Source organism: Hyla sarda, chromosome 6 (genome assembly GCF_029499605.1).
Source record: "Hyla sarda isolate aHylSar1 chromosome 6, aHylSar1.hap1, whole genome shotgun sequence".
Classification (NCBI taxonomy): Eukaryota; Metazoa; Chordata; class Amphibia; order Anura; family Hylidae; genus Hyla; species Hyla sarda.
In genome coordinates, this window is record NC_079194.1 from 56,126,744 (window position 1) to 56,153,013 (window position 26,270).

Sequence of the window (26,270 nt, forward strand, 5' to 3'; positions counted from 1 at the left end):
GTGCAGTTCCCGAGACAGGCAGAGGTGTTGTCAGACAGAAAAAGAACAACTCAACTTTAGCAACTGATAAGTACTGTGAGGATTAAGATTTTTTAATAGAAGTAATTTACAAATCTGTTTAACTTTTTGGAGCCAGTTGATATATGAAAAACGTTTTTTTCCTCGAATACCCCTTTAAGGTTTTAAATGGCTGCAATCAGAAATAACTCTGGTTCTGGCCATCGTAGCTGGGTATCTGCTGTATATGCGCTGATGGCTCAGGTGCTGTTCCTTTGTAATGTACTGCACGTGCCATTACATCCATTTCTACAAATTAGCACATAATAGTAAGTGCATTTTTACGAAAGGGCTAAAGCAAAGATTTACTTTTTACATTTTATATAGATATACAGAATTGTATATATTCTATTTTTTATTGTACCTGTACTGACTTACAGAATGTATGGCTGACCTGAAATTCAGTGTGAAATTGTTAGTGGCTATTGGAATTCATGTAATGTTTATCAAAAGAGACCTCCCTTGTGGTTCAGTAGGCTTCTTTTGATGCAATGTATTCTGCTGTACAAAATAAGGGTTAGTCTGGATTAGTTTGTTTTAGCTCATATTCTGCACACACTTACTATCACTAATCGTACAGCTCCATTTTTTTATTTACCAGCACATTTTTTCATTACTGTAACTGGGTCATGAGATTACATCCTGGCCCACAAAATACACAGTATTTAATGTGTCAGAGGCAGTGGTCTGTCCTGGGTTAGCGGACTTCCTGTATTCTATAGGATGACATCACTACCTATCAGATCCCACCTGGCAGCTCCCAGATCCCTTCCCTCCCAGCTTTAACACCTTAAAGGGGCATTCCGCCTCCAGAAATCTTTTCCCCTATCTAAAGGATAGGGGATAAGATATCTGATCGCAGGTGTCCTGGCACTGGCTGATGACCTCACACCCCCTCCCATAGACTTGCATTGCGGGGCGGGGCCGTGGCATCATGATACCCTGGCCCCTGTATCGCCCGTCATCAGCCACGGAGTAATTTTCGCTCTGTGCAGCTCATGAACAGGAGATCCCCAGTGGCAGGACCCCCGCGATCAGACATCTTATCCCCTATCCTATGGATAGGAGATAAGTTGTCTAGGGGCGGAGTACCCCTTTAAATTTCTATGGATGTTACTAAACTAACCAAAGGGTCCAAGCTCCTTAGGCCATTCTTTTACTGGTCCCAAACACTAGAGGGCTTCAAGACTACAACTGTAGAAGATTCAATATGAAGGAAATATTTAGGACCACCAGTTACTGGTGTTTAAAGTGTGCTGACGAGCTGAGCAGGCTCTATACCCAGTGGGTCCTGGTGGCTATCAGCAGCCAGGACCCACGGTTAATGCTGGGCATTAACCCTTTAGATGCCACGATCAAAGTTGATTGTGGAGTCTAAAATGGGGTTAACAATCCCAACAGCTCAGCTGAGCTGATCAGGACCATAGCGGTGAAATTGCAATGTCCCGATCAGCTGAGTGGAAGGCGGGAGGACCCTTACCTGCCTCCCTGCTGTCTTATCGGTCCTCTGCTGCTCCACAAAGCCTCAGCAGACTGGAGCGGCAGAGTAATGATAACACTGATCAATGCTGAGGCAAAGCTCAGCGTTGAACAGTGTATGAAATCAAAAGATTACATGATATAGCCCCCCTTGGGGACAAAAAAAAAAAAGAAGTTAAACGTTTAAAAAAAAAGTCCAAAACTGTGAATTTTTGGTCACTTCATATACCATAAATAATTTATAAAAAGAGATCAAAAAGTTCTATCAAAATAAAAATGGCACCAATAAAAACTACAGATGACGGTGCATAGCCCCGTATGCGGAAAAAAGTTATAGGAGTCAGAAGATGACAATTTAAACATACTGGATGACATTTATCATTGTCTTTAGACTGTTTTTTGTGTCTAGAAAAGGCGCCAAAAAGACACAAGCAGGGTTTATTTGCGCCTTTTGGTTTACACATTTCTGCTGATTTTGAGTTGTAATCCACTGATTTTGGCAATACACATGATATGGACGGGTTTTATCAACTGCACCTTTTTGCGAAAGGGAGCAAAAAAGGCGCAACACCACTGAAAAGTCTCTAAAACTACACCAGCCAAGACTTAGCTTAGCTTTTTGGTGTATATGAAGAGAGAAATTTCAGAAAATGTTTACCTGCACAAAATTTATCAAATGCTCTGTTACCATTTAATACATTTTGTTCTCCTACACATTACCAGCACACAAAAAGGGTGTAAAAAATACTTCACTAACACCTACAATGATAAATGCTTCACTTACACCTACAATGATAAATGCTTCACTTACACCTACAATGATAAACGCCGGCCACTAATTTTGGTGCATGTGGCTGTTAATTTTTTAAAGTAGTAAAATGAAAATGAAACCTACATAAATTAGGTTTCCTTGTAATTGTATGGACCAACTGAATAAGATAAGGTGTCATCTTTACCGAAAAGTGCACTGCGTAGAAACGGAAGCCCTCAAAAGTTACAAAATGGCATTTGTTTGTTTTTATTTCACCCCACAAATAATTTTTTGGGGTTTGTCGCAGATTTTGGTTTCAAAATAAGTGATGTCATTACAAAATACAATTGATTATGCAAAAAACAAGCCCCTATGTGGGTCTGAAGGTGCAACATTGAAAGCATTATAATTTTTTGGAGGGGAGGAGGAAAAAAACTAAAGTGCAAAAATGAAAAAAAGCCTTGTTCTTTAGGCCAAAATGGGGTTAAATGTATACTGCAGCTGCTATTTCTATAGGATCAGGTTATATAGTAGCTATACACCTCCCTTTAAGCTCTATCAGTATACTGCTGCTATTTCTATGTGATCAGGATATATCAGGGGTCCTCAAACTATGGCCCGTGGGCCACATGCGACCCGCCGAGGACATTTATCCGGCCCGCGGCTGTCTGGGATATCCCTGTGTCCCGAAAGATGTTTTCGGGACACCGGGATGCGCTCTTTGAGACCCCGCGTTTACTTTAAAAACGCAGGGGCCGCCGGGAAGGTGGCGCACGCAGCGACGTCACTGACGCCATGTGTGCGCCCATAGCAACGGAGCGCAGAGGAGCGGGGCAGCGATGAGGACATGCGCTGGCCAGCTAGGTAAGTGTTACCAGAGGCACGTCAGCTTCGGTGCTCCGACCACCGCTCCTTCAGTCCCGGGACTTACTGCTATGTCCGGACCGGAGGAGCGGTGGTCGGAGCACTGAAGTGGGGCAGAACACAGGCATCCAGCCTCCAGCCATACACTGTATGGATGGAGGCTGTATGTCTGTGGAGGAACATACTGCACCTAATGTGGGGGAACATACTGCATCTAATGTGGGGAGCTATACTGCACCTAATGTGGGGGAACATGCTGCACCTAATGTGGGGGAGCTATACTGCACCTAATGTGGGTAGCTATACTGCACCTAATTTGGGGGATCTATACTGCACCTAATGTGGGAGATCTATACTGCACCTAATTTGGGGGATCTATATTGCACCTAATGTGGGGGAACATTATACTGCACCTAATGTGGGGGAACATTATACTGCACCTAATGTGGGGGAATATTATGCTGCACCTAATGTGGGGGAACATTATACTGCACCTAATGTGCGGGAATATTATACTGCACCTAATGTGGGGGAACATTATACTGCACCTAATGTGGGGGAACATTATACTGCACCTAATGTGGGGAACTGTACTGCACCTAATGTGGGGGAACATTATACTGCACCTGATGGGGGGAACATTATACTGCACCTGATGGGGGGGGAACATTATGCTGCACCTAATGTGGGGGAACATTATACTGCACCTAATGTGGGGGAACATTATACTGCACCTAATGTGGGGGAACATTATACTGCACCTAATGTGGGGGAACTGTACTGCACCTAATGTGGGGAAACTGTACAGCACCTAATGTGGGGGAACATTATACTGCACCTAATGTGGGGGAACATTATGCTGCACCTAATGTGGGGGAACATTATACTGCACCTAATGTGGGGGAACATTATACTGCACCTAATGTGGGGGAACATTTTACTGCACCTAATGTGGGGGAACATTATACTGCACCTAATGTGGGGGAACATTATACTGCACCTAATGTGGGGGAACATTATACTGCACCTAATGTGGGGGAACATTATACTGCACCTAATGTGGGGGAACTGTACTGCACCTAATGTGGGGGAATTGTACTGCACCTAATGTGGGGGAACTGTACTGCCAACCCTAATGTGGGGGAACTGTACTGCCAACCCTAATGTGTGGGAACTACAACCTAATGTGGGGGATCTATACTGCCAACCTAATGTGGGGGGAACTGTGCTGCGTACTTAAAGTGGTAGTCCACTAATAAGATATATAAGTGTGCATAGGAATTTGTTCATGTTTTGTTATCTATAGTCAGCCCTCCAAAGGTCTGAGGGACCATGAACTGGCCCCCTGTTTAAAAAGTTTGAGGACCCCTGGGATATATAGTAGTTATACACCTCCCCTCCAGCTCTATCTGTTGACTGCTGCTATCTCTAAAGGATCAGGATATATAGTAGTTATACATGTCCCTTCCAGCTGTACTTGTATACTGCTGCTGCTATCTCTATGGGATAAGGCTATATAGTAGTTATACACATCCCATCCAGCTCTATCTGTATACTGACGCTGCTATCACTATGGCCTATAGCAGTGGTCTCCAACCTGCGGACCTCCAGATGTTGCAAAACTACAACTCCCAGCATGCACAGACAGCCAACGGCTGTCTGTGCATGCTGGGAGTTGTAGTTTTGCAACATCTGGAGGTCCGCAGGTTGGAGACCACTGGCCTATAGGATATAAATTAGTTATACACCTTCCCTTCAGCTCTATCTGTATACTGCTGCTGCTATAAGCGCGCGGCTAAAGGGTTAATAGCGCGCGGCACCGCGATCAGTGCCGCACGCTATTAGCGGCGGGTCCCGGCTTCACTATGATGCCGGGCCCACCGTGATATGATGCGGGGTCACCGTGGGACCCCACGTTATATCTCGGGAGCGGGACCAAGGGCGTACTCATACGTCCTTGGTCCTTAAGGGGTTAAGGACACGGGGTTTTTCAGTTTTTGCATTTTCCTTTTTTACTCCTTACCTTTAAAAAATCACAACACTTTCAATTTTGCACCTAAAAATCCATATGATGGCTTATTTTTTGCGCCACCAATTCTACTTTGTAATGAAGTCAGTCATTTTACCCAAAAATCTACGGCGAAACGGAAAAAAAATCATTGTGAAACAAAATTGAAAAAAAAAAACCGCCATTTTGTACATTTTGTGGGCTTCCGTTTTCTACGCAGTACATTTTCCGGTAAAAATGACACCTAACCTTTATTCTCTAGGTCCATACAGTTAAAATGATACCCTACTTATATAGGTTTGATTTTGTTGTACTTCTGAAAAAAATCATAACTACATGCAGGAAAATTTATACGTTTAAAATTGTCATCTTCTGACCCCTATAACTTTTTTATTTTTCCGCGTATGGGGCGGTATAAGGCTCATTTTTTGCGGTACCATTTTTGCATTGATAGGGCTTATTGGTTTTATTCATTTTTTCATTATATAAACAGTGACCAAAATGCACTATTTTGGACTTTGGAATTTTTTTTGCATGTACGCCATTGACCATGCGGTTTAATTAATGATGTATTTTTATCATTCGGACATTTCTGCACGCGGCGATACCACGTATGTTTATTTTTATTTACACAGTTTTATAGGGACCTATAACACTGCACACACTGATCTTTTACATTGATCAGTGGTTTCTCATAAGAAACCACTGATCAATGATTCTGTCGCTTGACTGCTCATGCCTGGATCTCAGGCACTGAGCAGTCATTCGGCGATTGGACAGCGAGGAGGCAGGTAGGGATCCTCCGTCTGTCATGTAAGCTGTTCAGGATGCCGCGGCGATCCCGAACAGCCCCCTGAGCTAACCGGCATAGTTTTACTTTCACTTCAGACGCGGCGTTCAACTTTGAACGCCGCATCTAAAGGGTTAATAGCACACAGCACCGCGATCAGTGCTGCGCGCTATTAGCCACGGGTCCTGGCCGTGGCCCAGCGTTATAGTACGGGAATGGACTCATGACGTACCGGTACATCATGGGTCCTTAAGAGGTTAAAGGGGTACTCCCGTGGAAATTTTTTTTTTTTTTTTATGAACTGGTGCCAGAAAGTTAAACAGATTTGTAAATCACTTCTATTAAAAAAATCTTAATCCTTCCCATACTTTTTAGGGGCTGTATACTAAAGAGAAATCCAAAAAAAAAATGCATTTCCTCTGATGTCATGACCACACTGCTCTCTGCTGACCTCTGCTGTCCATTTTAGGAACTGTCCAGAGCAGCATATGTTTGCTATGGGGATTTTCTCCTGCTCTGGACAGTTCCTAAAATGGACAGCAGAGGTCAGCAGAGAGCAGTGTGGTCATACATCAGAGGAAATGCATTTCTTTTTTGGATTTCTCTTTAGTATACAGCCCCTAAAAAGCACTGGAAGGATTAAGATTTTTTAATAGAAGTGATTTACAAATCATTTTAACTTTCTGGCACCAGTTCATTTAAAAATAGTTTTCCACGGGAGTACCCCTTTAAAGGACTTCTGCAGTGATATTACACTTATCCCCTATCCACAGCACGGCAATGCCAGGGCCCCATTTGGGAGATCGCGCGGGGGTCCCAGCAGTCAGACCCCAAAGAACTACATGGAGGAGGCGTGTCAGCCAAGGGGTCATGCTGCGGCCGACACGCCTCCTGCATGTGAGAACAGTGGCAGAGCCATGGCCCCATGCAGGAGATTGCGGGGGGTCCCAGCTTTCAGACCCCCGCGGTCAAACACTTATCCCCTGTCCTGTGGATAGGGGATAAGTGTTATATCACTGCAGATATCCTTTAAAGCCGTCTGATACCGGCTCAGTCAGCCCAACTTTCCAAATGTCCTTCTCTATATTTTGTATTTTTTTTTGGAAAGCAGAAGAAGTCAACATTCAGGAGGAATCGAATGCATAATTTCCCTTTCTTGCGACTGCAATATGAAGAATATAGCTAACAGTAAAAATGGAAGCTAAGCGCGCCGAAATAAATCTGGAATGTTTAGCTGTGTGCCTGTCGAAAACTGCCTTTTATATTCCGGATAATAGAAAAGTAACAAAGCAATCACTTGGGTTTAAGCTTTGTGACGGCGGCTTTATTCTGTCATTATGAAGCCAGGATAAATCCTTGAAATGTTGCCATCATTTTTAATTTCTTAATGCACAAATGCATGCTTTGGCGATTTCTCACTGCATCTAAAATAAACTCTAGAGAAGGTAAAACCTCCCAAGGGGTAAAGGCACAGAATCTCTGGATGGCCGTCAAACTCTGCGCCAAGGGAACTGGAAGTGACAAAGCGTGAACGATGCAGGATACTGGGCTTCCTAAAAAGGCTCCTATGAAACCTGACTCATCCCTCAGCCCCAAGAAGCGATGTGGACAGACACGACCTGATGAGACCTTCTGACTTAACGCAGCAGAGACGAAGTGTTCTGCCAGATCCAAATCCCTCCTGACAGATCGGAGCATCTTCAGGCTTATCAGCTCATCGCTGGAAACGTGGATGCCACATACTTAGGCTGGAAAATATTGTCAAACGCTTATTTAGGCCAGTGTTTCCCCACTTATTCGTATGTAACAACCTGGAAACTCTGTATTTTTGTGCTTGGTTGCCGTGTCTTAGTTCACACATATTTCCTTCATATCGAATCTCCTACAGTTGTAGTCTTGAAGCCCTCTAGTGTTCAGGATCAGTAAAAAAATGGCCTAAGGAGCTTGGACACTTTAGTTTAGTAACATCCATAGGAATTTAAAGGGGTACTCTGCCCCTAGACATCTTATCCCTTATCCAAAGCATAGGAGATAAGATGTCTGTGGGACCCCCGCGATCTCTGTGCAGCACCTGACGTTCATTTAGAATGCTGGGTACGGGTTCCGGTGGTCTTGATGTCACGGCCACGCCCCCTCATGATGTCACACCACACACCCCTCAATGCAAGGCTATGGGAGGGGGTGTGACAGTTGCCACGCCCCCTTCTATAGACTTGCATTGAGGGGGCGTGGTGTGACATCACAGGGACGTGACCATGATGTCACGACCCCCGCCGCCTGCTCCAAGCGTTCAGAACAAAATGTTCTGAATCCTGGGGCAGCAGAGTACCCCTTTAAATCTGGGGAACCATAATTGGTTCTCTGATCAGCATTGCAGTTAGGATCAGTATTCCACCCTCCCAATATTGAATAGAATGGGTCAGCCGATCAGAACCAGTCTGCCCAATATTCTGTATACTATGAATAGTCCCTGACCCTATCTTATATGAAGGCCTATCCCCATCTTTTATAAAGGATAGCCTCATGCCTTTTCCATGCAGGAACTTGATGCAGCACTCCAACTTTTTATTTCTAAAATTTCCGGGGGTGTAACCTAACAATGTCTGTCTGGAAAGTTTCCAGCCATTGTCAATATAATGGAAACGCTTTTCATGACATCGATGTAACCTGGCAGGCAAGGAGAATGGATTGGAATGTGCATGCTTGAACAATGTTGACTTCCCTGTACTAGTCAATGGGGGCAATGTACTTTTTAAGTGAACATGTGTACTTAAAGCTGCCACCTTTCTTGCAAAAAAAAAAAAGTGTAGAACACTTTGCCTTGCCATAACATGCATAGGGAGTATTCAGTATGACATTCAGATTAGAGGCGTCGCTATTAGAATCACTGTCGCAGAGCGGCACAAGGACAGAGCCTAGAGGTGGCATTGGTATGAGGAGACCATATGGCGGCAGAATGACACAGCGTGGAGGTGGCGGCAGCATGAGGAGACCATATAGTGGCTGAATGACCCAACCTAGAGGTGGCAACAGCCTGACGAGACCATAGGGCCTCACAATTGAAAAGATTAAAGACATTTTTTTACATTTAAACAAAAGATTTCAAATAGATGAACCTAAAATTTGTATTTAATGTGCCAGCAGCATGAGGAGACCACATGGCGGCACAGTGACACAGCCTGGAGTTGGCAGCAACAAGAGGAGACCACATAGTGGCTGAATGACACAGCCTGGAGTCAGCGGCAGCATGAGGAGACCATATAGTGGCTGAATGACACAGCCTGGAGGTGGCGGAAGCATGAGGAGACCATATAGTGTCTGAATGACACAGCCTGGAGTTCGCGGCAGCATGAGGAGACCATAAAGTGGCTGAATGACGCAGCCTGGAGGTGGCAGAAGCATGATGAGACCATATAGTGGCTGAATGACACAACCTGGAGTTCGCAGCAGCATGAGGAGACAATGGCTTTTACTGCTCTGCCTGACTGACCCCTTTAGGCTTTAGAGTTGCTGTACACCCCACTGCAGCAGTGGAGACGCTGTGTATCACACCCAAGAGTGTACTTTGTCTCCCTCTCTGTCAGTGCTTTTATGCAGTGATTTGGGATTGTGGTGAATCAATGCTGTGAAGCTGTTTTTCTGTGCAACGCACATAATGCTCCATCTCTTCCTGCAGTGAAATGCTCTCTCTGAAATACAACACTGGAATGGCTGGCCGCAAGATGGATGCCGATTATATAGGGCTGTGACATCACAGGGGTGACTGGCTGCTGATAGGCTGCATGCTGCATGTGATTCAGGGTCATCCCGCCTACCCTTGTTCCCGCCTTCCCAGGATTCCTTTCCCCATGTCCTAACACGTGGATCCACCATTTTAGATGCCCTGGAGCCTGGACTGCACTAAATGGAGTTTAATGAAGCGATTCATGCGATCGAATCACGGCGATATTCGGATTTGTTGCGAAGCAAATTTTTCCTGAAATTCGTAACGTATTCAGGTTCATCAGATTCGATTTGCTCACCTCTAGCGGTGATATATCAACCAATTTAGAGGAACTACAGCGGACCCCCTACCTGGACTATATGTGTTTCCCAGGTTTGTTCCTGAGTATAGCACAACCCTAATAGCTGATCTTAAAGGGGTATTCCCATATCCAGCAGTTATGTCTTATCCATAGGACAGGGGATAACAAGCTGGGACCACCACCGATCATAAGAACAGAGGGAAATTGTATCCCTGAATAAACGGACTGTACCCCTTGTGTATGGCCAGTGCTCCATTCATTCTCCATGGGGCTTGCAAATATCGCAGAATTTTGAACTTTCTATCTGGATCGGTAAGAGATCCCCACCATCAATTTATCTGTTATCCTGTGGTCGATAAATTCTTCAGATGGGAAAACCCCTATAATGTTAAGAAGTTTTAAGAAGTTGTTCCTTTGTGATTATTGGGGTGTCCAACCTCTGGAACCCCCACATCCTACCCATTTGTTACTTTGGGATGTCTATATTGCCTTTTCTTTTTCTCTTTAAAGGGAACCTGTCACATGAAAATGCGGTCTGGCTGCAAGTATCATTTTATAGAGGAGGAGGAGCCGAGCAGGGTGATATAAAGATGTGTGTGGGAAGTTCCAGGATAACTTTTATTTATGTAAATCTCTGTTCATGCTGACCTAAGTATTCATGTGGGCGGTACTACTCAATGATTGACAGCTACCGTATATACTCAAGTATAAGCCGACCCGAATATAAGCCGAGGCCTCTAATTTCACCCCAAAAACCCAGGAAAAGTTATTGACTCGACTATAAGCCTAGGGTGGGAAATACATCATCCCTCCCTGTCCCTCCCCATCATCCAGACCCCCATCATTAATACCCCCGTCATCATCACCCTGTCATCATCCCCCCCCCCTTCATCATCACCGCCTGTCAATCCCTTCAGTGGTCTTCAACCTACGGACCTCCAGATGTTGCAAAACTGTAGTTTTGAAACATCTGGAGGTCCGCTGGTCGAAGACCACTGCCCGGGCCTTCGTCATCATCCAGACCCCCATTAGTTTTCTACTCACCCCCCCTCAGTGGGAAGGAAGGATGAGCTGTTCCGGGCCATCTATGCTGCAGGATCCGTCCAGTGAGGAGGGTTAGACAATTAATCCTGTCCATTTTCACCGGGAGGCCCAGCCCCGGACTAGTGACGTTGCCTTGACGACGACGCACAGGGACGTTCATGCGCAGGGATGTCCCTGTGCGTCGTCATCAAGGCAACGTCACTTAGTCCGGGGCCGGGCCCGGAGAGGAGAAGAGGGCCTCCCGGTGAAGATGGACAGCCCGGAATGATTAACCCTCCCTACCGGACGGTCCCTGCAGTATAGATGGCCCGGACCAGCTCACCCTTCCTTCCCACCGAGGGGAGGTGAGTAGAAAACTAAAGGGGGGTCTGGATGAAAACGAAAGCCGCAGTGGTCTTCAACCTGCGGACCTGCAGATGTTTCAAAACTACAACTCCCAGCATGCCCGGACAGCCGATGGCTGTCCGGGCATGCTGGGAGTTGTAGTTTTGCAACATCTGGAGGTCTGCAAGTTGAAGACTACTGAAAGGGATTGGCAGGCGGAGAGTTCACTCGAGTATAAGCCAAGAGGGGTGTTTTCAGCACGAAATATTGTGCTGAAAAACTTGGCTTATACTCGAGTATATACGGTATGTCTGTATAGGTACATATGGAGAGAACTGTCAATCACTGACTAGCACCGCCCACCTAAGTGCATAGCTCAGAATAAGCAGAGGATTATACAAATAAATGACAAGTTAGCCTGAAACTTTTTTCCCAAAAAACTATATATGAGTCTTCTCAGCTCCTCCTGCTCTATTACATGATGCCTTCAGATTGGATTACATTTTCCATGTGACAGATTTTCTTTAAATTTCAGACAGTATTGACATATCTTTCCCAATGTACTTTCTACATTCCGGTGCCTTGTCCGGAATGTAGAAAGTACATTGGAAATATAATACTTTTTTTTTTCTCTAGAAGCTTTGATTAGATGACTCACACCATACGGGCACTTAAAGGGGTACTCCGCCCCTTGCATCTTATCCCCTATCCAAAGGATAGGGGATAAGATGTTAGATCGCCGCGGTCCCACTGCTGGGGACCCCGGGGATCGCTGCTGCGGCACCGCGCTATCATTACTGCGCAGAGCGAGTTCGCTCTGTGCGTAATGACGGGCGATACAGGGGCCGGAGCAGTGTGACGTCATGGCTCCGCCCCTCATGACATCATGGCCCATCACCTTAATGCAAGTCTACGACCGCCACGCCCCCTTCCCATAGACTTGTATTGACGGGGCGGGCCATGACGTCATGAGGGGCGGAGCCGTGACGTAACGATGCTCCGGCCCCTGTATTGCCCGTCATTACGTGCAGAGCGAACTCCCTCTGCGCAGTAATGATAGCTGGGTTCTGCAGCAGCGATCCCCGGGGTCCCCAGCAGCGGAACCCCGGCGATCTGACATCTTATCCCCTATCCATTGGATAGGGGATAAGATGTCTAGGGGAGGAGTACCCCTTTAAACAGTCCGATGGGTGTAATACTACGGACGATACATCTTCATAGACATAAGCATTCTTTTTCCCTGGTCTATATAGATCATCCATTTCCCCTAGCTCTGTAATTCAATATCTTATTCCACAACATACTCTGCATTGATTTTATCTTTATTCGGAGAAGTGTATTAGATATTTTTAAGAACCCTTAGTGCGCAATTCTCTCACGAGACAACGCTGCAAAGGCACCGAGTCAGCATGTCATTTTAATTGTAGCCAGTCAGAATCAAAGCTTTATTCTGGCCAATCAACAGATGCTTTTAGCTACTTCATTATGTAAATTGTACTTCCAAGCGCTTAACAATAGTTCTCGGCAAAGCCTTCATCTGGAGCACATCTCCAAACTACTAATCAGGCTCCAGCAGGCGAAGGAAAATTCCCAGTTTTCTCTATGACATTGACCTCAGAGTGAAAAAGGTTTAACCGGCATCTTGTGTAATCGCACTTTATTCCGTTTTGAGGCTGCAGAAATATCGGCTCCCTGACGCATATTCTTTTTCATCCCGTGACATATCGACAAGGCTCGGAGCCTTACGTATTTGAAATAACATCTGACATCAGTGTCCGTCGCAGAGATTTATGAAAGGGAACTGTTCTTGTGCACTGAAAGGAGTCATGTGCAATGTCGTTGCGAAAAAGAGATTGATCTTCCGTGCCGGTAACAATGGCTCTGTTCTACAATCCAGGGCTACGTTTAAAAAAATGCTTTCGGAGAAGAACAAGACTTTATGTGACATAAAGCGGCAATCCAGACAAGTCGGGCATAGTGATGGATAATGGGAACTGAGATCCATGTCAGGGCCGGTCTCTGTGGAAAATGTAACAACAATGTGTAAAGAGTAAACTGTGCGCACGCTGGAACATGCAGCATAAGGCCACTTTTACACCAGTATTTAGCTCCGTATTACAGCATACAGATATATAAGAGACCCTAATGTTAATCCAAAGAAAGAGTATACAGGGAGGCACTCGTGGATGCAACAGCATTTTATTCCAGTCTGGTCACAGGATACAACAGAGGCCAACGGGCCGTTTCTCGCTCACATGCGCTTAATCATGACACAGGTCATGATTAAGCGCATGTGAGCGAGAAACGGACCGTTGGCCTCTGTTGTATCCTGTGACCAGACCGGAATAAAACACTGTTGCATCCACGAGTGCCTCCCTGTATACTCTTTTTTTGGATTATCGAAGGTTCGTTTCCATGGGGATAGAGCACCGGGAGAAGGACAGCTGTGCCTTGTCTCCGGGTGTTGGATGCAGTTCATACTACCTGCGGTAACGAGTGTGCGGCAGTGCCGACACACTTTTCTCTTTGTGATTGCCTAATGTTAATCCATTAGTCTATAAAATTAGCGCATATTTAAAAAAATGCAGCATATAAAACTTGAATGTGTTTTGCAGATGGAACACATTCAAGTCTAAAATGCTTTTGTATGTGTTGTGTATTTCTTCAGTATTTTAATCTGTTTTGCATGTTTGTACCCCCTTATCCATTTTTACTTTATTTTTTTTTTCATCTACAGAGTCATATGAGGGTTTGTTTTTTGTGGGCTAATAGCACCAATGACAAGACAAAAGGAAAAATGTAAACACCTTGAACATAGCTATACACAATATATAACATTTGACCAGATGCCAGGCCAAGATTAAAGACAACCAATAACCAGAAGATCCTGCCATGGCTAAATACTTTGGCTGTATTAAGCCATGGCTGCATCTTATGATTATTTTATATATATATATATATATATATATATATATATATATATATATGTATATATATATATATATATATATATATATATATATATATAATTCTACTTTTTTAGTCAACCTATGGACTTGCATAAGCAATAAATGTGATTGCTTATACTGATGAATGCAGTGATATTGCATTGCATTGATCAGTTAAGTCAGTGATCTTCTAGGACAGCATGCCTGAGGCAGGCGTGTTGGATCTTTTAACCACAGTCCCATACATGCGTGGATTCTGCTGCTGATATTTATTTTGGAGGTGCTGCTTTTATTGGATCTGGTATCTATCTAGACGCTGCTGTTTCAGTAATGCTTAGTCTTGGGTCATTCAGATAATGTGGCTGGGTGGTGGGGGATCAGATAAACTCAGCCCTTGATGTAGCTTCACAGAAAGAAGTTGCAGGGGTTAGATCTGGCCTCATTGCTGAACACCAGCGAGTTCATCCTCTTCAAATCAATGCAATGATGGCTTACTTTATCTACAGGCCTTTACTTTTTCAACATCCTTTTTGAATCACCTCTCAAACTAGTATGATAGTATTACTTAAAGGGGTACTCTGCTACTCAGCGTTTGGAACAAACTGTTCCGAACGCTGGAGCCGATGCTGGGAGCTCGTGACGTCATAGCTCCACCCCCTCATGACGTCACCCCCTCCCATAGACTTGCATTGAGGGGGTGGGGCGTGATGTCATGAGGGGGCAGGGCTTGACGTCACGAGCTCCCGGCACCGGCTCCAGCATTCGGAACAGTTTGTTCTAAACGCTGAGCAGCAGAGTACCCCTTTTAGCCACTGTATGAAAGTATTACTCAAGCATTGTATGATAGTATTACTCAAGCACTGTATGATAGTATTACTCAACCACTATATGATCGTATTACTCAATCGCTGTTTGATAATACAGTGGTCCCTCAACATACAATGGTAATCAGTTCCAAATGGACCATCGTTTGTTGAAACCATCATATGTTGAGGGATCCGTGCAATGTAATGTATAGGACAGTGGTCTACAACCTGCGGACCTCCAGATGTTGAAAAACTACAACACCCAGCATGCCCGGACAGCCAACGGCTGTCCGGGCATGCTGGGAGTTGTAGTTTTGCAACATCTGGAGGTCCGCAGGCTGAAGACCACTGGTATAGGAAGTTGTACTCACCTGTCCCCACCGCTCCGGACCGTCACCGCTGCCCTGGATGTCACCTTCCATTGCTGTCGCCGCGTCCCCGGGGTGTCCCCGATGCTCCGGCAAGGCCTCTGCTTCCCCGGCATCCTCGCTCTCCGACGCCGCCATCACGTTGCTACGCACGCCGCTCCTATTGGATGACAGGACGGCGTGCGCAGCGGTGTGATGACGACGATGGAGAGCGTCAACGATGGTGGGGATCCCGAAGAGGACGCGCCAGAGCCCCGAGGACAGGTAAGTGATCGTCAGCGGACCACACGGGGCACCGTAAACGGCTATCCGGTGGCAGCTGAAGCAGTCTGGGCTGCCGGATAGCCGTTTATGCGATGGCCCCGACATACAAAAGCATCGTATGTTGATGCTGCCTTCAACATGCGATGGCCTCTGAGAGGCCATCGCATGTTGAAATTATCGTATATCGGGGCCATCGTAGGTCGGGGGGTCACTGTACTGTATTATTCAATCAACGTATGATAGTATTACTCAGCCACTGAATAATAATGCCTCCATATAGTAACTGAGTAATAATGTCACCATACAGTGACTGAGTAATAATGTCACCATATAGTAACTGAGTAATAATGTCACCATATAGTAACTGAGTAATAATGTCACCATACAGTAACTGAGTAATAATGTCACCATATAGTAACTGAGTAATAATGTCACCATATAGTAACTGAGTAATAATGTCACCATATAGTAACTGAGTAATAATGTCACCATACAGTGACTGAGTAATAATGTCACCATATAGTAACTGAGTAATAATGTCACCATACAGTGACTGAGTAATAATGTCACCATACAGTGACTGAGTAATAATGTCACCATATAGTAACTGAGTAATAATGTCACCATATAGTAACTGAGTAATAATGCCTCCATATAGTAACTGAGTAATAATGTCACCATATAGTAACTGAGTAATAATGTCACCATACAGTAACTGAGTAATAATGTCACCATACAGTGACTGAGTAATAATGTCACCATATAGTAACTGAGTAATAATGTCACCATATAGTAACTGAGTAATAATGTCACCATACAGTGACTGAGTAATAATGTCACCATATAGTAACTGAGTAATAATGTCACCATATAGTAACTGAGTAATAATGTCACCATATAGTAACTGAGTAATAATGTCACCATACAGTGACTGAGTAATAATGTCACCATATAGTAACTGAGTAATAATGTCACCATATAGTAACTGAGTAATAATGTCACCATATAGTAACTGAGTAATAATGCCACCATACAGTAACTGAGTAATAATGTCACCATACAGTGACTGAGTAATAATGTCACCATATAGTAACTGAGTAATAATGTCACCATATAGTAACTGAGTAATAATGTCACCATACAGTGACTGAGTAATAATGTCACCATATAGTAACTGAGTAATAATGTCACCATATAGTAACTGAGTAATAATGTCACCATACAGTGACTGAGTAATAATGTCACCATATAGTAACTGAGTAATAATGTCACCATACAGTGACTGAGTAATAATGCCACCATACAGTGACTGAATTTATATATGATGAATAAAGTTTCAAAAATATATAAAAATGGCTGGTTTAGATATACATTTTTGGGGGGTGGGAGGTTGTTTTATAAATGTTGGCATGCTCATACACAGGTAGTACTACACTCATGTTAGTAGTCTTGACACATTTAGAGGTCCACAGTTTGGAGACCACTGATTCATAGGCTTTGGCTTCAGAGAAGAGATCTCTGTCGTGACTGTTCCTTCCTGCTTGACTTTCATGAATAGGTCCTGACTTGTGGAAATATCACCGGCCATCAATCACTCATAAGCAATTTTATCCCTAAGCAGAGTCACAATACCGTATTGATTCTTACTAGACAAGAATCGGTAAATTCAATCTTTAACACTTCTATTGATTGTAAAGGATAAGGAACTGACTGGATCCTCCATAAAACACTGAGCTTAAAATTTTACAACCTCACGTACATTAACTCGAGAAAATGGCCAGATTTATTGCCAGTAAAAGACTCTCCGAGCCAATTATTCTTCACTGCGTGAGCAAAGGATTGTGGGAATGTTATCTTTAATGAAATCCTAATTTAATTTCAGCAGAATTTCATGCTTTGGTGGAAAGCTGTAGTTTGGCTTTTTTTTTATATGAATAATGCATTTATACAAGTAATAACCATGGCCTAATTTTAAACAATAGCATTGAAAGATAGAATCCAAAATAAAAAGGCAAAAAATTGCTTAATTTTTAATAGAAATAAAGCATTGCACGTAAATCCTGTTATATAAATAGACTTTAACGATTACATATGTTCATGAATTAAGATATTGCTAAATATGTTACTGTAGGTTCTAATAATTGAAATTGTAGTTGTTGGACGAGTGGTATCTGCATATTCTCAATAGTTTTGGTTGTCATTTTACATGGCAGACAGAACCTTAAAGGGGTACTTCGGCCCTAATACATCTTATCCCCTATCCAAAGGATAGAGGATAAGATGTATGATCACTGGGGTCCCGCCACTGGGGACCACGCAATCTGTACTTCCGACCGCACCCACCTTTGTGAGCTCTCTGCAGCGCTGGAGGCTCCGACTGTGAAGCGTGATGGCCGTCACGCCCCCTCCCATAGACTTGCATTGAGGGGGCGGGGCGTGACATCACACAGGGGCAGAATCGTGATGTCACGATACTTCGGCCCCGTGGTTGTCACGCTTCACAGTTGGAGCCTCCAGCACTGCAGAAAGCTTACAAAGGTGGGTGCGGAATGAGAGATTGCGGGGGTCCCCAGCGGCGGGACCCCCACGATCGTACATCTTATCCCCTTTCCTTTGGATAGGGGACAAAGATGTATTAGGGCTGAAGTACCCCTTTAAAGGGGTAATCCACTATAAGGGGATTTTATTACTTACCTGCCAGACAGTAATGGTTCTGTAATTGTCTTTGAGCTAAACAGCTATGTTCTGAGTCAGCCATAATGCTGTGGCTATCTTTTTGTGAACTGGCTATTTCCTGTTGGAGTTCTCTCCCTCCCACCCATTAACCACTGCAATAGACCAGTGTTTTCTAACCAGGGTGCCTACAGCTGTTGCAAAACTACAATTCCTTGTATAATGATCCCCCTCCCATCCAGCTGTCGCCCCTCCCATTGCAGCAAAGACAGGCTCCCACTGATCACCTGACTAGTGATGTAATGTTTTGGGCCGCACTGCAACCTGAAAAAACCTGAGACGACAGTCATTTTGTATGCTATTAAAAATAAACATTGGGGCAAAAATCACAGAATAATTGCGAGACCACTATCAAACACAGGTACAGACACTATATTATGAACTACACTAACTTTACAGCCCCTGTAGCATAGTAAAAAAAAAACTTGGAATACCCCTTTAAAACTAAATGCCTAATATTGTGTTGAGGTCCACCTTGTGCTACCGAACAGCTCTGACCCATTGAAGCCTGGACTCCACTAGACCTCTGAAGGTGTCCTGTAGTATCTGGCACTAAGAAGACACTAGCAGCAGGTCCTTTAGGTCCTGTTTTGCAGTGTGACCTCCATGGATCAGAGTGTTTTCCATCACATACTCAATTGGATTGAGATCTAGGAAATTTTGAGGCCAAGTCAATACCTTGTACCTGGTGTCATGTTCCTCTTTTTTGACACATATCTAACTGTTTCCCTGAATTATCAAACAAACTATAAACCCTCATATATCGAGAACAGGACAACGTGTCAAGAACCGGTATAAAAAAATGTGTGACTCTAAGTTATTTAATGATAGGAAAATCTTTAGAATGTTGGTCACAGGTCCTCTGACCCAGGAAACCCACAACCCATGAGCCGGCAAGTAGTACCTACTGCATATCAGGAATGCTCCACAAGACCTGCTGTTTTTGCAGATGTTCTGACTCAGATGTCTAGCCATGTCCAGATAGTAACTTATGGCTGATCGGTGTATTTGCAAAAAGATAGATAGATCAATTATTGTGGGAGATTAGCTCTCCAGAACCAGTCAATTAGTGGCAAAATAGCAGACAGAGACAGGAACACAAATTATTTTTTAAAGATGGCTTCATAAATCATCAAAACCTGTGCAGAGGAAAAGTTTCCTAGCTGTCTATAGCAACCAATCAATTCTCTTCTCCTAATTTAAAAAAAAAAAAAGGCCTCTAAAAAGGGATCTGATTGGTTGCTATGGGCAACTGGTCAACTTTTCCTCTGTACAGATTGTGATAAATCTCCCCCTCAGTCTTTTTAGTAACAAAATAAATGCAGCCTTTACTTTCAAGCATAACACAAAATAAATCCTGCTTGTCAGGGATAACTATAAAATAAATTGTCTCTGTCTATACTGGTGACTTACTACCAGCCACCCGTGATAGACATCAAACATGTGTTACTTCAGTTACAATATCCTCTTTTAAGGCCGCAGCCTTCAGGAATAAAGCTGCCATCAGGTAGTCAGGTTCCTCACAGCCTCGCTTGCAGACTGATTCCCACTTAGGCTGCTTTCACACTATAAAACAACTTCCGTTATGAACGCCCGTTAGGAAATCGGCAGGTATCCGGGCGGTACAAAATCACTAACGGCCGCTAGAAAATCCCATTATAGTTTATGAGATTTTTCTAATAGCCGTTTTAACCCGTTATTGACCGTTATTAATAACGGCCGTTATTTTGTGACGGGCGAATGAACGGGAGAAATAGTGCATGCACTAATTTTTCCATTACTATTGCCCGCCACAAAATAACGGCCATTATTAATAATGGGCGATAAGGGTTAAAACGTCTATTAGAAAAATCCTATAGACTATAATGGGATTTTCTAACGGCCGTTAGTGATTTTGTACCGGCCGTATACCTGCCGATTTCCTAACGGGCGTTCATAACGGAAGTTGTTTTATAGTGTGAAAGCAGCCTTTGTTTTAAAGGGGTACTCCGGTGGGAAACTTTTTTTTTTTTAATCAACTGGTGCCAGAAGGTTAAACAGATTTGTAAATTACTTTTATTAAAAATTCTCAATCCTTTCAGTACTTATTAGCGGCTTTATACTACAGAGGAAGTTTTTTACTTTTTGGATTTAATTTCTGTCACGACCACAGTGTTCTCTGCTGACACCTCTGTCCATGTCAGGAACTGTCCAGAGCAGGAGACAATCCCCATAGCAAACATATGCTGCTCTGGACAGTTCCTAAAACGGACAGAGGTGTCAGCAGAGAGCACTGTGGTCGTGACAGAAAAGAAATCCAAAAAGTAAAGAACTTCCTCTGGAGTATACAGCCGCTAATAAGTACTGGAAGGACTAAGAATTTTTAAAAAGAAGTAATTTACAAATCTGTTTAACTTTCTGGCACCAGTTGATAAAAAAAAAAAAAAAAAAAAAAAATTCCACCGGAGTACCCCTTTAAAGCCCAGTGTCTTCAGCACCTGTGCTGCTCTAGGCTAGCCCAAAAACGTAAAAAGGCCCAGGATGTGGGATGAAAAGCCTAACTACTAAACCGGTCTTTGATCCCATAAAAGTCATGGCCTGATAGCTTAAAAAGTCCCTAAAACGATAAGTCTTACCAAGGATTTAACCTTATCCTAAATTCCACGTATCTCACCCAGCGTCTTCTAGATGAGAAATGCGCTTCCTGAAACCTACATACAGCAGATACCTTGGGGAAATATAGCGATCCCCGACAACCGTTACGGTCACTGTCTCACAATAAATACATAGGTAATAAAGTGCAAATTGTAGTTTTACATTTTGCATTTTTTGTGCCCTCAGTGGTTGTGTTGAGCGCAAATATTCGAAATGCAAATTTTTACAGCAAATATCAGCACTTCGTGATTTCGTGAATATTTAGAATATAGTGATATATATTCGTAATGACGAATATTCATTTTTATGCAAATTTATGCAATTATTTTTATTGGCACTTCCAGACTGGACACTGATCCCTCCCTTCTTTTAGGTGAAAGATATAATTGTGCATGTGCACTATGCGAATTTCATTACGAATTTTCGCGTGAAAAAAAAGAGAACGAACATAGCGGATATGGGAATTTCGCGAACATAGGACGAATATTCGTCCATATATTCGCAAAATATCGCAAATTCAAATATGGCCCCTGCCGCTCATCACTACTAAGTGGTTCTTTGTAAAAAAAAAAATATATATATATATATATATATATATATATAATAATATATATATATGCTTCCTATATAGACTGATCTTTTCTAATTTGTTTGCAGTTTCAAAGACCCAATGATTTCTCCCCCGCCTTCCGATTTGGCACTGTCCCGAATGGCAGCACAGAAAGAAATATCCGTAACAACTACCTCGAGATGCATACTTACATGGTGAAATTCAACCAGCGATCAGTGCAAGATGCTCTACTCTCCTTAAAAACTGGGTGAGTTGTGCTTTGTATATGACGGACCCCCATAATGGCGCCAGACTGCGCCTTTTATCAAAATAGCATCTCCTAAAACTTTCTATATAAGCCTTGAACTTGATAAACCCCTCCATGTACTCCATATATATGCAGTGGATTACGCTTCTGTTGCGAGATATTGTTGTAACCATTAAAATCAATAGCATTGCAGCAAGGAGGCCTATGCCAAGTATAGGAGAATAGTTTGTGCTCAGCATGCAAGCTGCAATATATTTAAAGGGGTACTCCAGCCCTAAGACATCTTATCCCCTATCCAAAGGATGTAAAAAGACAAGAAGCGCTCTGTAGTGCATTAAAAGGGTAATATAACTAAGCAGATATTATCGGATGCGCTTACCCAATAGGTTGTGCAAAGTCAGGCATAACACTGTAAAAGGTATTCCACAATGCAGCCAGTCCCACCACCGCAACGGTGTAGCAAATGTAGCAAAAAACCTCCAGATTCCTCCAGGTTTTGAACTTGAAAAAGATGCCTGTCCTAGCGTCGAAACGCGTTGTTCCAAATAAATCGCCTAGTGATCTTCTTGTTCCTCATCCATTCTGCGCCAATTCAAGTCCTTGTGGAATCTGGAGGTTTTTTGCTACCTATCCAAAGGATAAGTGATAAGATGACTGACCGCTGGGGACTCCTGCAATCTTGCATTCGGCACCCACCTCTTTGAGCTGCCAGCACACAAACTGCCGACCACGGGGCCGGAGTATCGTGACGTCCCGACTCCGCCCCCGTGTGACGTCACCCCCGCTCCGCTATGCAAGTCTATGGGAGGGGGCGTGGCGGCCGCCACGCCCCCTCCCATAGACTTGCATAGCGGGGGCGTGACGTCACACGGGGGCAGAGTCGTGACGTCACAATACTCCGGCCCCGTGGTCGGCACCCGGCAGTTTGTGAGCTGGCAGCGCGTCACGCAGCCCCGCGGTCAGACATCTTATCCCCTATCCTTTGGATAGGGGATAAGATGTCTTAGGGCCGGAGTACCCCTATAAACAGAAGAATAATCCACCAGTTAACTATATATGTAGTGATCTTGAATCTGAAGATTTATGTTCTATTATAGATTGAGACACAATCTGAATTTTGTACATTAAATGTATCGGTCTGTATCCTGATAAATTATACATAAAACATTGGATAAAACGTACATATTTAATGTAAGGCTCCTGACATTTTATAAATGATAAAATTATTTCAGCAACACGAGATTGCCTTTTAGGAAATCCATAGCTCAATGTTCATAATGGCCTTTTCATGTCTTTCCTCCTTTCATAGTAAACTGGACGCCTTTATTTATGATGCTGCTGTGCTGAACTACATGGCAGGGCGGGACGAGGGCTGCAAACTGGTAACCATCGGAAGTGGCAAAGTCTTTGCATCCACTGGTTATGGGATTGCTATCCAAAAGGACTCTGGATGGAAAAGACAGATCGACCTGGCAATCCTGCAACTATTCGGTGATGGTATGTAGCTCCTCAGAGAATTCGATATGTTTAGTAAAGAGAGAGTATTGTAGGGTAATCCGACTTCAGGTAAGTATATGTTACATGTCTGCCCCAGTTCCGAAACCACCAATATCTATTTGTATTTGGGGTTTTAGTGCTGTATTTCCTGGTTGAGCAGTTGCTCGGCACTACAATTCCCAGAATGCATTCCTTCCCCTCAGTTCAGAATGCGTTCCCTTCCAACAATTCTCCTGCCTGTTCCCCACCTAGAGCTGTTGCAGATCACCTCATTTCACACACGACTTTGGCACAATCAGCGAATTTGCAGCATCTGCTATTCATTTCCTGTCTGCTCCTTTGCTTGTGACATTGTTTAGCACAGGGCATCACGTTATGCTACTCCACTGGCCAGCATTCGGATGTAAATGTTCTGAATGCTGTTTTTGCACTGCGGGGGTCGGCCATGAACCTCATGACATCACGCACGCACCCCCTCAATGCAAGTCAATAGGAGAGGGCGTGACGGCTGTCACGACCCCCTCCCATAGACTTGCATTGAGGGTGTGTGGCTGTGATGTCTCGAGGGGCGTGGTCGACCTTTGCAGCGTGAAAACAGAGTTCGGAACATTTACTTACGAGCGCTGGCCAGTGGAGTACCCCTTTAATGTCTCATAAAAGATATTTATATGTTTATGTGTAGATGACAGAAAGATGGTGATGTAGCTGTCGAGGCTAGCCATGCCTCCTGAAACAGCAGAGAAGAGAGAGAGAGAGGGAGGAGACAACTCCACCCTGACAATGATAGGACTATACAACTTCCTGTGAGGGGTAAATCAAACAAAAGCATGCTAAAGCCAGGACAATTTGTGATAACACAAATTAGTAAGTTATATTTTTGGGGTGATAGTCTTTTTTAAATACAGATTTCTGATCCCAGAATACCTTTTAAAGGGGTTCTCCGGTGCTTACACATCTTATACCCTATCCAAAGGATAGGGGATAAGATGCCTGATCGCGGGAGTCCCACAGCTGGGGACGCCCGTGATCATGCACGCGGCACCCCGTTTGTAATCAGTCCCCTGAGCATGTTCACTCTGGGTCTGATTACGGGCGACTACAGGGCCGGCGACATGTGACGTCACGCTCCGCCCCTCAATGCAAGCCTACGGGAGGGTGCGTGACAGCTATAATTGCATACTCCCTATTCGTACCATAGTATAGAATTATATAGTCTACTAAAGTAAAGTATACTATTTCAGTTTCATACCAGATTTATGCCCTTTTCAAAGCTCATAGTGAAGCTTTAATAGACTACTTCTCATATTTTTGACTTATGATACAGAACACTAAACATTGCACTAAGTTAAAAAAAACTAACTCGATGGCACATGGCTGGTTTGCTTTATGAAGCTTTTTTTTGCCTTCTTAATCTGACTTGATATTTGTATTTTGTTTAGGGGAAATGGAAGAGCTGGAAGCCCTCTGGTTGACTGGCATTTGTCATAATGAGAAGAATGAGGTGATGAGTAGTCAGCTGGACATCGACAACATGGCTGGTGTCTTCTACATGCTGGGCGCCGCTATGGCTCTGAGCCTCATCACCTTTATAATGGAGCACCTCTTCTTCTGGCAGTTTCGTCACTGCTTTATGGGGGTCTGCTCTGGAAAGCCAGGCCTGGTATTCTCTATCAGCAGGGTAAGTACAGGACATGTCAGATATATCCTCCAATATTAGGCTTGTACACAGTTATTAGGCAACTAATAATTATTTGAGGATTTATTTTATTATTAAACAACTACATTGCCCTCTGTAAATCCCAAAACTTTCATAAACCTTAAAGAGTACCTCTTGTGATCTTGTTAAATGTTATAATCCTCCCAGTTCACTGCGCCCATCATGATAATCCACCCCCTGCCTTTATTTGTATAATTTTTTAGTTTTCTACCTTGATATTGCTCTGTATTTTCTGCTCAGTCTCAGCCAGATTTACAGACTAGGAAGGGACTTTACCCAGCAGGCGCGACATCATCTGAAGCCTTACAGGGGTGAACTTCCTCCCTGACTCATAGCCCAGAGCAGTTCAGTGTGAGATGAGCTATGATTGGCTAAGGCTGCACACACATCCCCCAGCACTCCACACTGCATTTCCTGATTTTGGACTTCTGCCAGGCCAGCAGGAGTCCAAAGTCTGTGCAAGAAATGGGAGGAAATGTGCTCTGGACAAGTAGGGAGACACCTAGTGGTAGCTTTTTAAAACACAAGTAAAGCATAGCAAACTTAATATTTTTTTTTATGCATTAGTGCATTAGAAATATTTTTTTATTTACCATAATGAGTGCAATGGCAAAAATGTGTTTTAATGATAGTGCACATTTAAACGTAATTTTGTCTTTCTTAGGAGAATATCTATGTATGCACAATTTCCGGATAACAACTAGTGTGCAGGATTATTATGCAACTAAATGAAAAACAAAAATGTTCTCATCTCTCATCTTGTTTTGTTTTTTTTATCTGTTAGATGAAGTGAGAATAATAAACAAATAACTCAAATTTTACAAATAATTATTTAGAAATAATTTGTAAGATAAAAAAAAAAAGATCAATATATCCGCCTTTCTTTTCAATAGCAGCCATGAATCTTTCTGTTCATGGAGTTTGTCTATTTCTTGATCCGTTGATGATCAACATTTTGTGCAGCAGCGACCATGGCCTCCACACACTGCCCAGCGAGGTACACTGGCTTCCATCACGTAAATCTCCCATTGAAGAAGAGCCCACAAGTTCACATTAGGGTTTAGGTCAGTTGTGGAGGGGGGGGGGGGGGAGGCATGTTATTATTAATCATCTCTAAGGTCCTATCTGGATAGCCACACAGTG

The 26,270-nt window shown here is 43.6% G+C and overlaps 1 protein-coding gene across 6 annotated transcripts in view; it reads left to right on the top strand.

The window, feature by feature from the left end:
* GRIN2B (glutamate ionotropic receptor NMDA type subunit 2B) overlaps positions 1–26,270 on the top strand; it is a 544,413-nt gene that overhangs the window by 498,650 nt on the left and 19,493 nt on the right. For all 6 annotated transcript variants that reach the window (XM_056523793.1, XM_056523792.1, XM_056523791.1 and 3 more), the window contains 3 exons: positions 21,753–21,913; positions 23,223–23,410; positions 24,850–25,088. In XM_056523793.1, coding sequence (XP_056379768.1) covers positions 21,753–21,913; positions 23,223–23,410; positions 24,850–25,088 — 588 coding nt within the window. The remainder of the gene's footprint in view (positions 1–21,752; positions 21,914–23,222; positions 23,411–24,849; positions 25,089–26,270) is intronic.